This window comes from Arachis hypogaea, chromosome 17 (genome assembly GCF_003086295.3).
Source record: "Arachis hypogaea cultivar Tifrunner chromosome 17, arahy.Tifrunner.gnm2.J5K5, whole genome shotgun sequence".
Lineage (NCBI taxonomy): Eukaryota > Viridiplantae > Streptophyta > Magnoliopsida > Fabales > Fabaceae > Arachis > Arachis hypogaea.
The window spans coordinates 130,987,819-131,007,705 of NC_092052.1; the positions used below are offsets into that span (position 1 = coordinate 130,987,819).

The 19,887-nt window shown below is 36.0% G+C and overlaps 1 protein-coding gene across 1 annotated transcript; it reads right to left on the minus strand.

Moving 5' to 3' along the window:
* Positions 1–1,385: 1,385 nt before the first annotated feature.
* Positions 1,386–3,040, minus strand: LOC112763978 (uncharacterized). The gene is made up of 4 exons (XM_025809506.1): positions 2,816–3,040; positions 2,293–2,490; positions 1,885–1,986; positions 1,386–1,790 (listed from the first exon to the last, which is right to left on the minus strand). Exons 1-4 carry the CDS (start codon positions 3,038–3,040, stop codon positions 1,386–1,388), a joined length of 930 nt encoding a protein of 309 aa, XP_025665291.1.
* Between the last annotated feature and the right edge of the window lie 16,847 nt (positions 3,041–19,887).

Consider the following 19,887-nt stretch of genomic DNA (forward strand, 5'->3'; position numbering starts at 1 on the left):
GATAACGTCCTTAAAGCTCCTACAGAACAATGTAGAGATCTCTCCGACGTCCTGAACTTGTAACATGACATAAAGAAAGAAATGATATATAAATGAGAATCACGGTGACACAAAAATAAAACTGAAAAATAAATACAACTATTTTAAAAATTAAAAGTATGTAGTATCTGAGATCAACTAAAGGATAGAATATATCCATCCATATCAGGATTAATTTTTAGAAAGAAAGAAGGAGCCTGAAAGTAATTTTCATACATCCTTGGCAGATATGGAAAGACGAAAATTAATAACAAATGGGAAGAAAAGATGACAATTTTAAGGAATAATGTATACATATTTATTCAACTATAGTAAGAATAAGCAAACTATGTTATAATAATAAAGACATTTCATGGCATTAAAGTGAAAAATGGAGGCCCGATATCTTGAAGTAGATGCCACCCCAATAAGTTGAAACTCAAAAGGCACGGAACATAATGAAATTACGATTATCGAAGGAGATAAAAGTGGTACATATTGAAAGAATTCAAAAGAAAATTATAGGAAGAAAAGAAATACTAATTAAATCATGCATGTGGCAAAATAAAGGATTGAATTCAAGTGAAAAAGGCAGGCTATATATATATTATCAGAAGGTGGTAAATCCATGTAGCAATTATTACAAATACATTGTAAATGATCATTTCACGAAACTCGTAAATGCAATAGGGAAAAACAAGGATCCTTTAAGCAGAAGGAACAAAACAAACAAAAGCTGATTAGAAGACAAATAAAATTAAACATGAAATGAATAAAAGATCTAAATGAGGGAGCACAAATGAAGTCTGTAAAATAGAGAACACCTTAAACACTACAACAAAATCGGCATTTATCGGCGGTTCCTGGAGCTGTTTAGCGGCGATTTTGAACCGCCGCAAAATATTTTGCGGCGGTTTCATGGAACGTTGGAAGATGGGGCGCGACAAAATGGATAGCGGCAATTTTAGTCAACCGCTGGAATAACCGCCGCAAAATGAAACTTGGGTTGGTAACCGCCGCAGTATGCTGATGAGAAATGTTAGTTCCCTATTTGCGGCGGTTAAAAACCACCGCCAAATGCAAATTTCCATTAAAATTTTATATTTTCTATTATTTTACCTATTTTGACAAAGTATTTTTATTAAACTTTAATGTTTTCACTTTTCAATTAATTTAAAAAAATTTCAACCAAGTAAAACAGCTCAATTAACATAACCAACCAAATTAAACATATGAGAAAATAACATATATAATAAAATTGTCATAACATCATCCAAAATAAAGTAAGAATGCTTAAGTTGAATAAAATAAGCATAAAGCACTAGTGTTACTTAAATGTAAAAGTATCTAAGACCATTAATTGAAATTCAAAATTTTTGTTGCGGGTCGTGATTGCCAGATGAAGATGGCCCTCCGCATGACGAGTCCGGTGTACTGCCCGAAAAAGCCAGCTCTGCAGCAATCTCAACTGGCAAATTACCTCCTAGCTGTTGGACTACATATCCCAAGACCTTATGTATTGACTGTCTCTTCGCCCGCTCTTCTTCTAGCTTAGCCGTCAATTCTGTAATCATCCTCTTGTCCTCTGCATTGGACTCTGCAGAACCCGACGGTTGTCCAGCAGCGTTACCAAAGACTTGGGTGGGACATGGTCCAGCACCTAGGACACGAACTCGTCCTGGGTGCTCCTTTCCGAGAACTTGTGCTAGCGAGTCATTTTGTGAAAGGTGCTTAGAGGATCCATCCTGCCTCTCAACATTTGCAATTGCTTCCTACAAATATACAACACATTGGAAGGGAAGAAGTTAACAGTAGCACGATATATATAGTAAGCTATGTTGCTTCAAAATTTCAAGCATGACTTACACTAACAACACGCGCTTCGGGATGGATATACGAGCCATCTTTTTTCTTATGAGTCATGATAAACAACTCTCCTCTACCAACGGGCCTTCCTTGCTCTCTCTCCTATATCATTGATATCGATACAATTTAGTAAACAACAACAACATATTTAGGAAGATTAATCAAAATCTTAATGCAAATAATGACTTATTACCACTTCATCTTTTTTTCTTGCCAATGTTTTGGAGCCCCTAGTATGTGTGTAAAGTTGCTTGCTCCGATTTACAACGTTCTATTTACACTTTTTCTATGAACAAATAACATAAGCAAATGTAAATGAGAAATAGATGTTGAATATAAAATGTAAAGGGAGTAATATGTATACACATGTATGTTTTTGTGGAAATAATAAAATATACCAAGGCTTACCTTTGTATCTTCCCTCTGGCGATAGTCAACGAACTTTTTCCATTCATTTTTGTCTATTCCTTTTGGGTGATGCCTAAGATTTTCCTCATAAGTCCTTGTTTCTTTGTAACACCTATGATCCTTCCAGTTCTTTCCTATCCTCTTCAAAATATCGTGTTTTATTTTCCCTCTGGCATCGTCCTCATAGTAAAAGACCCGCTGCAATTAGTTGACATTGTCATTAACCAAGACCAACGAACAAGTATAAGACTGATAATTTGAAGAAATGCCACAACCATTACATGCTAATATAAATTGTTAAAGAATGACACTCAAATCCAGTACAAGCAGTCGTAATTACGTATAAATGAGAAGTGCTTAAATAATGATGTGAAAAACACAATATGATAGATTTTACTAACCATATAATTTACCCATGCAAAAGAGATTAAAAAAAAGCAAATACTAAAAATGCTTAAATTGTAGAAGCTTAAAGCTGTACCTTAAGCATGTCGTACGCATGTTCCTTCTTAGCTTTGCTCACCTGCTTCCAACTGTCTAAGTGTATGGGGAACTGGGAATAATCCGCACCCAAACTCCCTATGAAACCACTCAATAATCCTGCCGCCTGACCAATCGGTTGCAGCTCTTTGTTAAATGGGAGTACTATCTTTGTATTGGATGAGAGTGCTATAGCCTCCTTCACAAACAGCTTAGAAACTTTTCTCACGCCGTCCTCTAAGAAGTGTATGGGAAACAAAATTACCATATAATCATTGCACAAGAGGAAAATAGAAGTAAAGGATTATAAAGATAACTGTTTATGAAAATAGGAGGAAAAAAAAGTTTACCGATAATAGTAACTTCCCAGAAATCTGTATCTTTTCCTTTCTGGTTGTTATGCTGACCTTCGCCTTCTTAGGCAGCAAACAAGTCGTCGATGTGGTCATCAAACGACGAAACTTCATCCGCCTCTGGGTCGTAATCCTCATCCTCTAATTCATGATCAGTCATTTCCGCGCGATGCCGAGTCTCTATGTGTTCTGTTGGAGTTTGAGGGTCATCAACAATATTCGACTATGCAAGCCTATGATTGATGCGTGGTGCATGAAACGGTTCATTCATACGGGTTGCCGGAGCTCTATTAGCTGAGAATGAAATTGGAGGAGCCTTATCACGTGGTTGCTCACGTGATGTCTGAGCTCCTCTAGTCGTGGACCCAACCTTAAGGCAATATGAAAGCATTTAGAATTATATTTTAGAGAACGAATTAATATTGAGAATTAATTTAATTCATAAACTAATCATTTTGTCGGGAGAAAAATTAATGAGGTTCGATGATACAATTGAAGGACATACAATTTTCACATAAGGTTACGTCAAGAAAAGTTAACCACAAACACTAACCGTTGTCTCTTCAGTTCCGGCATCTTTCGGGGGTTCCCGTATAATGTTGTACCTTGGTTTCCTAGGCATCTTTAAAAACCTGGACAAAAAACAATATTACAAGACACATGACAAGCACAGCTGATAAACCACTATTTCATGGTTTATATTGTGCTCAATTGAGTGGTTTTTATCAATCTTTATCCACTTATTCATACTATTTGCATGTTTTATATTTTCTTTCCCGATTTTGTGCTATGATTGAAAACATGCTCCTTTGACCTTAATTTCATTAATATTAATTCTCTCTTATTACCATTAGATGCCTTGATATGTGTGTTAAGTGATTTCAGAGATTACAGGGCAGGAATGGCTCAGAGGATGGAAAGGAAGCATGCAAAAGTGGAAGGAATACAAGAAGTTGGAGAAACTGCTAAGCTGTCCAGCCTGACCTCTTTGCACTCAAACAGCTATAACTTTAGCTACAGAGGTCCAAACGACGCGGTTCCAGTTGTGTTGGAAAGCTAACGTCCGGGGCTTCGATTTGATATATAATTTGCCATATCTGCCCCGAAGTTAGGCGACGCGAACGCGTGAATGACGCGCCCGCGTCGCATCTGCGAACTTCAATCCGCGCGGACGCGTGGACAATGCCTCCGTGTCACTTGCCCGCAACCTGAACGTAACAGAAATCGCAGGAGGCGATTTCTAAGCTGTTTTTGACCCAGTTTTCAGCCCAGAACGCACAGATTAGAGGCTATAAAGTGGGGGAATGCATCCATTCATAAACAAGCTCTCATAATTCACAATTTTAGTTTTAGATGTAGTTTTTAGAGAGAGAGGTTCTCTCCTCTCTCTTAGGATTAGGATTAGAATTAGGATTTCAACTTTATTATTTCAACTTACAACTTCAATTACAGGTTCAATGTTCCTTTTATATTCATGTTAGATTTGATTTCTTTTATTAATGCAATTCGAGGTATTTTCAGATTTAATTTTGCTTTGCTTTATTTACATGAATGCTTTGAATTTAATTTAGAATTCTTTCTTTTGGCTTTGGTTAAGTAATTGGTAACGCTTGAGCTGTCAAATAAAGCAGTGGTTAAAATTGGGAGTTGCTCCAATAACTCTAGTCTTTCCATAGGAATTGACTAGGACCTGAGGATTAAGCTAATTAATCCACTTGATTTACCTTCATAGTTAGAGGTTAACAAAGTGGGATTAAAATCCAATTCTCATCACAATTGATAAGGATAGGACTTCCAGTTCTTATACCTTACCAAGAGTTTTATTATCTATTTAATTTAATACAATTTACTTTCTTGCCATTTACTATTCTCGTTTTTTATCTTATACATTAAAAACCCCAATTTACAAACTCATAACCAATAATAAGAACACCTCCCTGCAATTCCTTGAGAAGACGACCCGGGGTTTAAATACTCGGTTATCAATTTTAAAAGGGGTTTGTTACTTGTGACAACCAAAACGTTTGTAAGAACGGTTGATTGCTTGGTTTAGTAACTATACTTGCAACGAGAGTTTACTATAACTTCTAAACCATCAATCTTCGGTTCTTCAAAATGGCGCCGTTGCCGGGGAATTACAAACGTGTGCCTTATTATTGGTTATTGTAAATATTTAAAAAAAAATTTCAGAATTTTTATTTTAAAATTTTTTATCTTGTCTTATCTTAGTTTTAATTTTCAAAATTCAAATCTTTTTCAAAAATCAAATTTCAAATTTCAATATTTAAATTTCAAAATTCAAATTTCAAATTCCAAAATCAAATTTCAAAATTTAAAAATTCAAAATTCAAAATTTGAAATTTGAATTTCAAATTTCAAATTTCAAATTTCAAAAACCTTTTATTTACTTTATTTTATTTTATTTTATTTTGCTTGTTTATTTGTTTTTATTTTTGTTTTTAATTTTTATTATTTACTATGAGTTCTCACCCCTATTGCTTTGAGTTTGGTTCCAATGCTGTTGCAAGGAATGAAAATTATAACAGGAACATGCATCAAGGTCAAAACAATTAGAGATGGAAGGAGCCAAGAGGATCTGATCAACCCTTTAGGCAACAACACCTTCTAGGATACCATGGACAAAGACCACCCTACAATTCATGCCAAGACAATAGATATGGTGGACCCCCTTGTAGTTACCAACAAGGCCCACCTTATGATTATGAATCGCCTCCTCAACACAACTCTGGACCACCATACTCACAAGTCCCCTACTACCAGACATCATCACATGATTCTAACCCTCATCCACCATACCAACCACCTTATGAGCCATATGAACCATATATAGAACCACCCCAATTCCAACCCAATTACTCCCAATAACCACCACCTCAATATTTGCCATCTCCATATCCATCAATCCAAGAGCACTATGATCCTACTTATGATAGCCGAGCGCAACAAGAATCAAGGGATCGTCTCACGGAAACATGTGCAAAACTTCAAGCAACCCTTCGCCAACTGGATCAAGCGATAAATCGATTACCTTCCCGACGTTCGGACACTCAAGGAATCCCTATGACCTCATGTGGGCAATCTAATGAAGAACGTAGCATGAAGGAGATATTAGAAACTTCGGTGGACAGTGAGCAGCACGATTTTATATTGAAACAATTGGAAGAAGCTACGCCTGCCATTGAGGAGGAAGAAGTGGTTGAAGACTTAGGAGATGTGGAACCTCCATGGGAAACTCAAGTTATAGAGCCTCCTTCAAAGACGTTTGAAATTGATGTTGAGGAGGGTGTACAACCTCCAAGGCATATCATGGTTGAAAATGTAACATCCTCACTATCAGAAGTCACGTTTCCGGCTGCGCTACTCTGATAGCAAGAAGTATTACGACTACTTTACATACTAAATATTAAAGTAGGAGCCTGTGACTCGACATTGTATTGCTGATTTTTTTTAAAAACCGGAAATAAATACTTTATCTTAAAAAAAATACAAGCAAGCATACATTCATATACAAAACTCCTTACATAATATCTCATAATATAATATACATATAAAACATACAACTCCTATCCCTCTTACAAACTTGTAATAACAAAGACGAGGGAAGAAAATAATATAATTAACACAACAGCATATAAACCAAACGCAGTATAACTTTTCTTAATGCCTCTTCATCTGGTTCCTGAAAAGGTAAAGCTGTAGGGGGGTGAGAACCTAACCACACGGTCTCACCACGGAGTTTCAAAGTTGTCATAAGAAGATATCTAATAAGAAAATTGTTCTCCAAGCTTAGTGATTATCTTTGCCTTATGAATCTTTTAAAAATCAATAGGTAATCGTTCAAAACCTTTTCGAAGAGACAATGTTTAATCTTTCAGAAATCCGAAACATTTCCTTTCTTATAAGAAAATCTCAATCAGAAACCAACCACGCAATTAAACAACACAATCATTAATTTAACACCAAAATTCATTCTCAAATGTAGCACGCCAGGACAAACACAGGCAAGACAGACAAGGAAAGCACAAGTAGGTAGCAGTTACAGCAAATAGTTCAAGTAGCAGTTAAGAACAGTTTAACAATTAGGCAAACCAAAACAAGTTCAAACCCAAGCAAAGCATACAAATGCATATGATGCATGCCTGTCCTATGGCTGATGAGGCTCATCTGTCGGTTATCCAACCAACCCGACAAGTCTGAATTGTCCTTAGACTGTCCCCCGACGTGCATCCCCAAGAGTCTATGCATAGATTTTTCTCAAATAATCAATATTGCTCAATGGGGGTAACATTCCCGGGAATTTATATAGTGCCCGGTCACACTTACGTCGTAGGGTCAACAGAGTATCGAGTTTTCAACCTGGTACACGTGGTGGCAAGCCACGGTACTTTATCCAGGGAACCTCGTATCTCAGATAATTCAATTTCATAAGCCATATAAATAATTCATTCAACATTCATCACTGTTTAAGTCATTCTCAACATCATCATCATTCATCAATACATATCTTATCTTCAAATTCATTCAAAATCATGTTTCAAAGAAAATCCTCATCATCCTTTTTTCCATTCCGTTCACTAACAATTCCCAATCCAAAACATAACTCTTCCTTTGATAATTGAAGTAATCTTAAATCATATAATAATAATGCTTAAAATTAACCCTTTTTAAAATAACTACTTCAAATGAAACTTCTAATTTTATAAAATTTCGGCAGCACCTCTTCTAAAACTCGGATACTGCCACCCTTTTCGGGTCCCATCCAAACATTTCTCAAACCTTTTCTCAACCATTTCCAAATCTCAACCATTTTCCAAAATTCAACCAATTCCAATATCAAATTATTTTCAAAGCGAATTAATGCCAATAATAAATCTCTTTTTAAAATCAATCCAGCTCAGATACTAAATCATTTATAAAGTCAGACTAATTCAAAATTAACCCGTTTCCAAGATTAATTCAGTTTCATATTCCAAATCATTTCCAAAGCCGATTCGTTTCCATTATCAAAAATAGCTTCAAAACCAAGAAAGCCATTTTTCATAATAATCAACTAAATAACCTTTCAAACTAATTTCTTTTCAGCAATCACAAACTACTCAAGCAATCAGTCATTCAGTCCAGCAAACAACCACATTTATAAGACAATCATAATCACAGACATGTTTCTCACATTAATATCTATTTATAACAACTCTATAAGGTAAAATAGATTTTAAGAAAAACCCCTACCTCGATGTCGCAATCGCATAATTTAACACAACAGTCCCACTTAGTTTAAACTCACACCAGCAGTGGCGATTCCAACACAACAGGGACGATGGCAGCATCGCCAACTCCGATTTCGCTCACAGCAACAATAGATTCGAATTTGATGGAATCGAACGCAGAAACAACTCTGAAAATTCAAAGCGACACCGAAACTAGAATGGAATTAAAACCATAACAAAAAGATAAACGAGACCAAGGCAGTTCAGAGTATAAAAGTGAAACAGAGTCAAGAGAAATGCTAAAACTAAGGCAGTGACACTAAACTTGAATTGGGGCAAGTCAACAGCAGCGATAGCAATACAAATTTGAACCAGAGCAATAACGGTAATACCTCCGGCAGCGAGGAAATAACTGGGTTCGCCTCTAATGGTGGTGGTGGCAACGAATTTCAACGACGACAACTGTAACAAACATGCAACGACAATAAAGCTTCCGGAATCTCAAGAGAAACAAAACCCAAAGCTTAAAACCTTACCGACAGTGCTTTTTCCGGCGACGGCAGTGGGTTTCGGGCGGCGGAAGCTCAGTCCAGAAGCTTCGGTGACTTAGCAGCAGCGGCGGTGGCTCCCTGCCTTCTCTTCTGTTCACATCTCCTCTCTCTCGGACCAAATCGGTGGCAGCTGAGTCGTCAACGACGGTGGAGGATCTCAACGGTGACGGTGCATGCAGATCGGCATCGGCAGCAGCTTCTGACGACGATTGGAGCTTCGGCGACAAATATGGTTCTCCCCGGTGGCTCTGCTCGATGGTGATGGACCCAAAGGCGGCGACTATCACCCGCACAGCAGCAGCAGCCCGCGATGATGACGGTGGCGGCGGCTCTGCACGGTGACGATAGAAGCTTCGAGGACAGTGACCCGCGGCCTCATCTCCTTCGCGTCTCTGTTTTCGGCGGTGACGCAGTGTGATGGCGGCGCGACGGACGGTGGTGATGCCGCAGGTGAGACGACGGTGGTGGCGCGATAGCTCCTCCTCCCCTGGCGCTCTCCCTCTCTCACGGTCTCCCTCTTCTCTTCCCTCTCATTTCCCCTTTCCGTTTTCCCCCTTTTCTTTTCTTGTTGAGGTTTCTGTGAGTGAGGGGTGAGGGTGAGTGAGTGGCGGTGAGGAGTGGGTGTGGGTAGGGATTAGGTAAAATTAGGATTAGAGTTAAATTTTGGGATATTAGGGTAGTTTAGGTAATTTTAATAAAATTAGGAGTATAGGGTATTAATTAAAAATCTAATTTAATCCTTTAAGTTTATTTTTAAAATATTATTTAATTATCAATTTGTTAATTAACTTCCAGTTAAGTATTTTAATTTAAAATTAGAGATAATATAATTAATTTTCTTTATCTGTAAAAATTGAAAATATTAAATTTCAAAATCTAAATTATTTAAACCAAATCATATAAAATTCTTATTATTTTACAATTACTAAACTTTATAAATTAAATATAGAAAATACCTCAATAATTATAAAATTTGAATAAGAATCTTAATTTATTCCAAACTCAATTAATCAAAACTTACTTTAATTATCTTTGGTAAAGAAATTTCTGAAATTAAAGCTATAAATAAATAATTAAACTTGAAATTAATTTATAATAAAATTTCCGAAAATTCTGGGACTTACAGAAAACTTTGAAGGAGATGATCAAGAGATGGATTCAATCATTGATGAAGTCTTATCTACATTTGAATCATCTCCCGTTGGACTAGACATGGAGATTAAAGAAGAAGAAGCACAACCTCCCATACCCTTGGTAAACAATGAAGAAGAGATTGAATTGGAAGAAAGCTACCAAGAGGAAGAGGTTGATATTGAAGAAGCTTGCAAAGAGGTGGAAGTTGTCAAAGAGCACAAGGGAGTGGAGCTTGAAATCACCTTGCCGAAGTTATTTGAGACCCCTCCCCCTAAGTTGCCATCATCCTTCACAACATTCAAGTGGGTAAAATTCACATCCCTTAGCTTTCTAATTCCACTTGAATATGGGCTACTGGAGACGGATGGTCAACTTAGAGCTCTTTGTGGCATTAAGAGTAAGATGAAGATGGTCAGTGGTAAGAATTGTCCTGCAAGGTTCATTATGGTTGGAAGCTTTAAGTTTAAATGCAAAGGTTGGCTTAGAGCTCAACTGAATGGGTCTAGGAAGTTGTTTGGCCGCTCTAGTGAGAATTCAGATTGCTTGCTACCCGGATGGAATCATAATGATCAACAAGAAGACGGGTGCAAAAGCAAAGTTTGGGATCCTGGAGTCTGTTCTGACATTCAGAACAATGGAAGTCTGAGAACCTGTTTAAAACTGCTCAAGGGCTTTACGTGCCTTGTTTGGGATCCCGGAGGCCATTGGAATTACAAACATTGGTGGAGATTCCTGGATGTGTTCAAGCACAAGCCACCATAACAGGGAGCTCACCAAATGTCCAACTTAAGGACTTTAACTAAAAGTGCTAGGTGGGAGACAACCCACCATGGTATGATCGTCCCTTTTTTCAGTTTTAATTCTAGTCTGTTTTGTTTGTTTTCGAGTTTTATTTTATTTTATTTCATTGAACTTGGCATTACTCATAACATCCATATCATTTTGCACTCTGCATACTGCATAAAAAAAAAAGCACGCACGCGATGTGGCAGCGTCGCTGACGCGTCCGCGTCAGGTGGGAACATTGGCCTCCCACGCGACCGCGTCACCCACGCGGCCGCGTGACCTGAATATCGACGTGAAAAGGGTGCTTGACCGAAAGTTGTGCTGGAGTGGTGATGGACTGGTGCTGATCGCACACGCCTTACCACGCGGACGCATGGCTCACGCGTCCGCGTCATATCCCCATGATGGCCACTCACGCGATCGCGTCACCCTGGATTTTGGCAATACCAAGTTTCGAACAGAGAGTTGTGCGACCGCGAGGCTACACTCGGGCCAATCGCACAAATCAGGTCACGCGATCGCGTGACCCACGCGTCCGCGTCGCCTAACCTTATTGCGCACCACGCGACCGCGTCACCCACGCGACCGCGTCGCCAGCACAACCTATCCAGATTAGTGCCAATTTTCTTATCTTTTCTTCTCTAATCCTAATTTTTCTATCTTTTCTTATTCTTTCTTCGTCCTTTTCTTACTTTCTTCTTCTTCATCCCTCTTCACTTCCATTCTATTTCACTTAATTTATTTGCATATTTCATTCATTGCATCTTAATTTTGTGCATATTTTTATTTTCTTTTCTAAATTAATTATTTTTCCTTTGGTGTTAAAATTTTCTTATTTCACTGTTGCATCTTCTCTTGAATTATTTTAGGTGCTTAGAGACTTGTTTTATTCTGGTTAGGTAATATTATTCAAAACAATGCCAATCTTTTATACTTGCATCAATTTTGCATTGACATGAATTTACATTACCTCTCCTTACCCACACTCCCTCATTGTTGCAAAATTTTGCACCACTGGTATGCCATGTGCTTCTATTGTTTTCTCACTTGCATGTTGTAGCTACCATGTAATTGAGACCCTCATTATTTGGCATTAACCAACCCATGTTTTAATTGTTTTTTATCTTTGTTTTGGGTTACTTTTCTTCCCTTTTTCTTTCAGGATGGCCACCAGGAAGAGAACCGGAAGACGTTTACATGGGAGAGACAAACAAGTTCCTACGCACATTCCTTGATGAGAAAAGCGTCAGTTGAAGCAACACATCCACTTGCACATCTTAGCATGCACCGAGGACGGTGCAATCTTTAAGTGTGGGGAGCTCGATACCGATCTCCATGGGTTAGCTATTTTCCTCTTTTCAACACCATTGTTTTATTTTCCTTGTTAGTTATTGCATTTACATGTTTGATTGCATATCTGTTTGATTTTTTGCATATTTTACCACTTGGTTGAAGTAATATTTTCTTTTTCAAGAAACCTTTTAGAGTATTTCACTAATTTGAATAAAATTTAATGTTACACTTGTTTGAAGAAATATTATACTGGAACATAGTTTAGAGCTTGAACACACAAAACCTGTGAGATTTTGAGCCTACTTGATTGGTTGCATTTTACCAACCAATATTTTAATTTTGGTGTGTGTTGTTCTCTCTAAAATTGTGATCTTTGTCTTGCTTAATTCTATATTTCCATGGTTTAATGTATGCATGCACTTATATGATTGAGGCCTTTGTTTCACTGAGCTTACATACCCATATGGCCTTACCCTTTCATTATTCTTTGCAAACCAATGTTGAGCCTATTATACCCCTTTGTTCTTTACTTTAGCACATCATTAACTCTAAGCGGAAAACAACAATGTCCTTAATTTGAATCCTTGGTTAGCTTAGACTAGTGAAAGTGCTCATGAATTAAGTGTGGGGAAAGTTGAATTTGGAAACATTTTGGTTTGAGAATTGAGTATGTTAGAATTTTCTGAAAATGTGAAAAAAATGTTTAGGACATGATTCATGCATCCAATAATTTAATCATATGCATTGAGAAAATATATATATATATATATATATATAGTGAGAAAAAGAAAAGAAAAAAAAAGAGCAAATAATAAAAAGGGGACAAAATGCCCAAAAGTAAATGGTGAAAGCAATGCATATGTACTGTACTTGAAATTAGAATGCATGAATATGTGGAAAACATGGTTAATGGACAGTTAGGTTTTGTACTTTGATTACATGGATTGTCTTAAGTTAGGTGGGAAAAGTTTAAGTTAATTAAGGATTCAGATTTTAGTCCACTTGACCAAATACAATCCTACCTTGACCTAACCCCATTACAACCCTTAAAAGACCTCTTGATTTGTGTATTTGTGCATTAAATTTTTGTTGATTGGTAGAAGAAGAGCAAGCCTTAGAAAACAAGGTTAGTAGAGAATTGAGAGAATCGAACCTTAAACACTTGAGTGATTAGAGTGTATACACTACCAGTGAGGGTTCGATGCTCAATTCCTTGTTCCCTGCTTTCATGAGCTATTTTCTTCTTACAAGTCTATTTGTACTTCATTTTCATGATTTGAATTAGTGAAATCCAGTTCATATTTCTTCTTGAAGGATTTGTTTACTTTTAACTAAGTAGGTAGAAACATTTTGCATGTAGTTGCATTCATATAGATAGGTTGCATTTCATACTTTCTTACTTTCCCCATTCACCCCTTTATAGTTTCTCTTGAGCTTAGCATGAGGACATGCTAATGTTTAAGTGTAGGGAGGTTGATAAACCACTATTTTATGGTTTATCTTGTGCTCAATTGAGTGGTTTTTATCAATCTTTACCCACTTATTCATACTATTTGCATGTTTTATATTTTCCTTCCCGATTTTGTGCTATGATTGAAAACATGCTTTTTTTACCTTAATTTCATTAATATTAATCCTCTCTTATTACTATTAGATGCCTTGATATGTGTGTTAAGTGATTTCAGAGATTACAGGGCAGGAATGGCTCATAGGATGGAAAGGAAGCATGCAAAAGTGGAAGGAATACAAGAAGTTGGAGAAACTGCTAAGTTGTCCAGCCTGACCTCTTCGCACTCAAATAGCTATAACTTTAGCTACAGAGGTCCAAACGACGCAGTTCCAGTTGCGTTGGAAAGCTAACGTCCGGGGCTTCGATTTAATATATAATTTGTCATAGCTGCTTCGAAGTTAGGTGATGCGAACGCGTGAATAACGCGCCTGTGTCGCATCTGCGAACTTCAATCCGCGCGGATGCGTGGACGACGCCTCCGCGTCACTTGTTTGCAACCTGAACGTAACAGAAATCGCAGGAGGCAATTTCTGGGCTGTTTTTGACCCAGTTTTCAGCCCAGAACACACAGATTAGAGGCTATAAAGTGGGAGAATGCATCCATTCATAAACAAGCTCTCATAATTCACAATTTTAGTTTTAGATGTAGTTTTTAGAGAGAGATGTTCTCTCCTCTCTCTTAGGATTAGGATTAGAATTAGGATTTCAACTTTATTATTTCAACTTACAACTTCAATCACAGGTTCAATGTTCCTTTTATATTCATGTTAGATTTGATTTCTTTTATTAATGCAATTCGAGGTATTTTCATATTTAATTTTGCTTTGCTTTATTTACATGAATGCTTTGAATTTAATTTAGAATTCTTTCTTTTGGCTTTGGTTAAGTAATTGATAACGCTTGAGCTGTCAAATAAAGCAGTGGTTGAAATTGGGAGTTGCTCCAATAACTCTAGTCTTTCCATAGGAATTGACTAGGACCTGAGGATTAAGCTAATTAATCCACTTGATTTACCTTCATAGTTAGAGGTTAATAAAGTGGGATTAAAATCTAATTCTCATCACAATTGATAAGGATAGGACTTCCAGTTCTTATACCTTGCCAAGAGTTTTATTATCTATTTAATTTAATACAATTTACTTTCTTGCCATTTACTATTCTCGCTTTTTATCTTATACATTAAAAACCCCCAATTTACAAACTCATAACCAATAATAAGAACACCTCCCTGCAATTTCTTGAGAAGACGACCCGAGGTTTAAATACTCAGTTATCAATTTTAAAAGGGGTTTGTTACTTGTGACAACCAAAACGTTTGTAAGAAAGGTTGATTGCTTGGTTTAGTAACTATAGTTGCAACGAGAGTTTACTATAACTTCTAAACCATCAATCTTCGGTTCTTCAACAGCATAAAGAGTCCCTTAAAGCAAATAGTGAATACAAACTATACCCCAAAAATAGGTACTAAAAAATTATGAAATCTATATGGAACACTATAAGGCACATTACATGATACGGCATATGTGGATAGAATATTAGAATTACTTTTTGATAAAATAATCTAACTTTTTAATCAATTAAGTCTAATTAAATTAGTTTATCATAAAAACATTAATTAGTTTTAATATTAGTTGAAGTCTTATTATTTAATAGGATTAATGACTATTTACAAACAAATTTGAATATGTCATAAATCAGGGACACAAATACAGAATAGACCGGAATAGATTTGACGGGCAGGTCGAAGGTAGAGATCTGCCAAAGAAGTTATCCGGAACAGATGTATTGAGGCAACAGTCTAATGTGCACGTTTCATTTGGGAAGAGTTCAACTATGACATCCAAAAAAAGACGCAATGGTCAGGATGCAGATGAAGATGACTCGCATTGGAAGAAGAAGATTGTTTTCTTTGACCTCCCGTACTGGGAGGATCAGATGTTGCGTCATAACCTCGATGTGATGCATATAGAAAAAAACGTGTGTGACAATGTGGTCTTTACTATCTTAAGTGATAGCGGCAAATCAAAAGACAATCTTAAAGCTCGCAGAGATTTACAATGCATGGGTATAAGGCCTAAATTATGGCCAGGGGAAGGTGGTAAATATCCTTCTGCAATATTTGCGATGTCGTATTCACAGAGAGATGTATTCCTGAAGACTTTGCAGAATGTGGTCTTTCCAGATGGTTACTCTAGCAATGTTGCTCATTGTGTTGATTTGCGACAACGCAAGTTATTTGGGTTGAAAAGTCATGACTGTCATATTCTGATGGAACAATTACTCCCAATTTTGGTGAAGAATACACTTCCGAGTCCAGTGTCCAATGTGATTGCAAATTTGTCATCATTTTTTCGAGAACTTTGTGGGAAAGTCATAAACCCTATGCAGCTTGCTGAGCTTCAGAATCATGTTGTGCAAATCTTGTGTCAGATGGAAATGATTTTTCCTCCATCCTTCTTCACCGTCATGGTTCACCTCACCGTGCATCTCATTGATGAGGTTACTCTTGGTGGACCAGTACATTATAGGTGAATGTATCCAATAGAAAGGTTAGCTTGCTGATAAACCCCTTTAGTACATTCAGTTCAATTAATTGTGTATATACTGAGCATTTTATTGTATTTATATAAAAGGTATATAAGACGTCTGAAGCAATATGTTCGTAATAAGGCACAACCGGAAGGCTCAATTGTAGAAGGCTATTTATCTGAGGAAATCCTTATTTTCTGTTCTAGGTATTTGGATAATATTGAGACTAGAATCAACCGACCAGGGCAAGTTGATGATGAGCCCGTTGACGTTCTTCATAATTCAGGGGAAAGTATGTTCCCAGCTATTGGAAAAGCATTAGGGGCTGTTTCGCATTTCGAACTCACTCCAATGGAAAAATATCAAGCTCATCGTCATGTGCTAGTCAACTGTGATGCCGTGGTTCCGTTCCTTGAGTAAGTATACGCATGTATTTCTAAAACACCAATATAACTCTTTTCTCCCAGTGACTAGTTGGACTAATTTTCTTCTCTCCAATAAAGTACATTTAGGGAAAAGACAAAGCGAAGCTTGTGTCATCAGAGAAGGTCGCAAGCTAAGATAGATAGTGTTGTCCATGCAGAATTTCCTCGGTGGTTCAAGCATAAGGTTGACAGAATACTAACCTGACCAATGTTTTTTTTAGCATGGAATTAGTACTATATGAAAACCGATTTTAATATAAAGCATGAATGTTATGTGGTTCCAGGTTCTTATAGAAAGTACGCTTCAATCGAAAGACCTGAAGTTGCTTGCGTGCGGTCCCATGATTCAGGCCAGACATTTTGGGGCGTACAATGTTAACGGGTACAAGTTTAGAACTATCACAAAGGAAAACGGGATGAAAACACAAAATAGTGGAGTATATGTATCATCTAATACAAGAAGTTATGTAAGCATGCGTGATAATAGAGTGGCTGTTGGTGGTGTTCCGTATTACGAAAAAATTGTAGACATAATTGAATTGAATTACAGTTGTTCCTTCACAGTGGTATTGTTCAAATATGTTTGGGCTGATACCACTACCAGTAGAGGCATCAAACAAGACCATTTGGGGCTTACCAGCGTTAATTTCTCTCGTCCAATACACACTGGAAATTGTGAAGAAGATGAACCGTACATATTGGCATCAGAAGCTCAGCTTGTATACTATGTGGATGATGAAGTAGCTAAAGAATGGAGTGTTGTGGTTCATGTGAAACCAAGGGATTTGTATGACATAGGAGAAGAGAATGAAGAAGCTGAATTTGGGTTTTCTCCACAGCCAGGGTTGAACATGTCAGTAGAAGGTGACATTGGAGATTTACAGTTGACAAGGGAGGAAGATATAGAAGACCTCATAGAAAATGCCTCAGAGAATTTTGATGATGTCGTGTAATGCATTGTATGAAGCATTTTAATGTAATTTAAATGTGATCTTTCTGTCATAAACTAAGTTAAATAAACTCAGCGTTGTACGTTGTTTTCTTTGGTTACTTTATACTTGTGTAGTTTTTTTTTTTTTTTTTTGCAGTTAAATATTTATGTTATTGTGAATTCTCATGAGTAAAAGTAGACTTTTTGGTTCTTTCAACGATTTTAAAACGAAAAAGTTAGTCTACGTTAAATCTTTATTCCTTCTACAATTGTTGTTTTTCTTAGGGTTGCATTTTTTATAATCTTGCTATGTATTACGCAATATAATTTCACTAGTGTTACGTTTTGAAAACAATAGTGAAAATAACATGACGGTGGAACAGGATCGATGAAAAATGAGGACTTTTCGTCATCCTCTGCAAGCACAACAATTGCTACAGAGCTTCTGTTTAAGAAAATTACCCAAACTACTAACAAGGGTGATGGTAATTGTCGAAAATTTGTGTTTAGTTTTAAAATTGTCTTAGCATCTTATAGATAGGTTTGCATTTTTCTAAGTCAGTATTTAATAACTCCAGAGTTCTCAATTTCTTCTATGTATACTCATTCTGTTATGTGCATGTTGATATTTTCAGTCTTACCTGAATATTCCGGAGAAATAGTTCCTGACAGTCTAGATGGAGAAGAGTCTTATTCAGAAGACAATTTAGATGATGTATCCTCTGTCGCAATCGATAGATCCATGCAGTTTGATTTGAATAAGGTTCCGGATGAAGAGGATGAAACTTTAGAAGACCAAAAAGATAAACAAGATGATATACATGTTAAGAAAAGGTGCTTTGATCTGAATAAAATGCCATGGTATGGAGATGAAATATCAGATCCTCTAAAACGTGAAGCCCATAGATTCATAATAGAGTATTTTTCGCCAGGTCAATACGATGTTGGAGAGAAATTTTGATCTTTTATTATAACAGTTACGCTGATTTCCTTAATTTAATGATTTGGGTTGCAGTTGTACATGTTTAGTTACTTTTAGAGTTTCTTGATTTAGGTTTAGTATGTCATTAACTTCAAAGAGGAGTAACTACTTTGATTTATGCTCTGTAGAACTTTATTTTAACTTTATAAATTCAGAGTTTAATTATATTTTCTTCTTTTACATCCATGATTGAATGCAATTTTAAATGCCAATAACGTAATCAAGAAAATCTTATTGGTAAATTTGTTCACATAAGTTAACATATATAGCTTACAAGTAACTTGTGAATTTTTTTACGTAAAACGAATGTAGAAAAAGTGTTGAGTTTAAGTAACAATGATTTAAATATGTAGCTTCAGATAGTAGTTTTTACTCAAGTAGATTATACCCAGATGGTTATTCTAAAGAGAACAATGCAATTTACATTTTGCGGCGGTTTTGTTTAAACCGCCGCAAAATGTAAAACAATAAATCACCCGGCAGACATATAGCGGCGGTTTTCGAAAAGACGCCGCAAAATGCAACCGCTAAATGGCCGATTACAGCCCCTACCTCTAACCGCCGTTATATGCGCCGCAGTTTGTTTTTTCGCGGCGATTTCACACAACCGTCGCAAAATAACCGTCGCTATCTTAAGGAATTTTGTAGTGAAAGAATTCAATCCACATGCTCTATACTTGAAGATAGGTCAGCATTCTACTAACTAAAATCCTTCCTTTAAAGGTTTTGTATTAGATAATTCATTTATTTTGTTGTCTTATTTATTATTTATTAAATACTTTAATAATTATTTTAGTTATAATTAATATTGTTCAACTTAAGAATATAAGTAAAATATATTAAAACATTAAGAATAAAATTGAAACTAAATATTAAAAATAAAATTAAAATAAAATGTAAATGTTGAAGACAAAAATAATATTTATTATACAATAATTTTTTTCTAAATCAAAGTCACATTAATAATACTCCTACAACATGTCACTGATAAGATAATTTTTTTAAATAAAAAATATGGTAAAAGTCACATATAATTAGTAAATTATATAAAATATTTTTCTAAGTGTATTACTTTTATCATATGAAAAATAACTTTGATGCATTTAAAATTTATCTTTAATAAAATATCTAATACTTTACTAACAAAAATGTGATTATGCCAAGTAACTAAATATTATAAATTCTTATTAGGTAATACCTTTAATAATATATTTAATAATTTGACAATTCCTTCATAGATATAAAATTTTTAATTATAGTAAAAACTCAAGACACGGTGCAGGAAAAAAAAAAGAAGCTAAAGTGATCGATAAACTTTTTACTTAAAGGAATAAAAATAATGTATTTTCTTACTCATCTTTATTTTTTTCTTTTGCACATGTGTTTAATATAG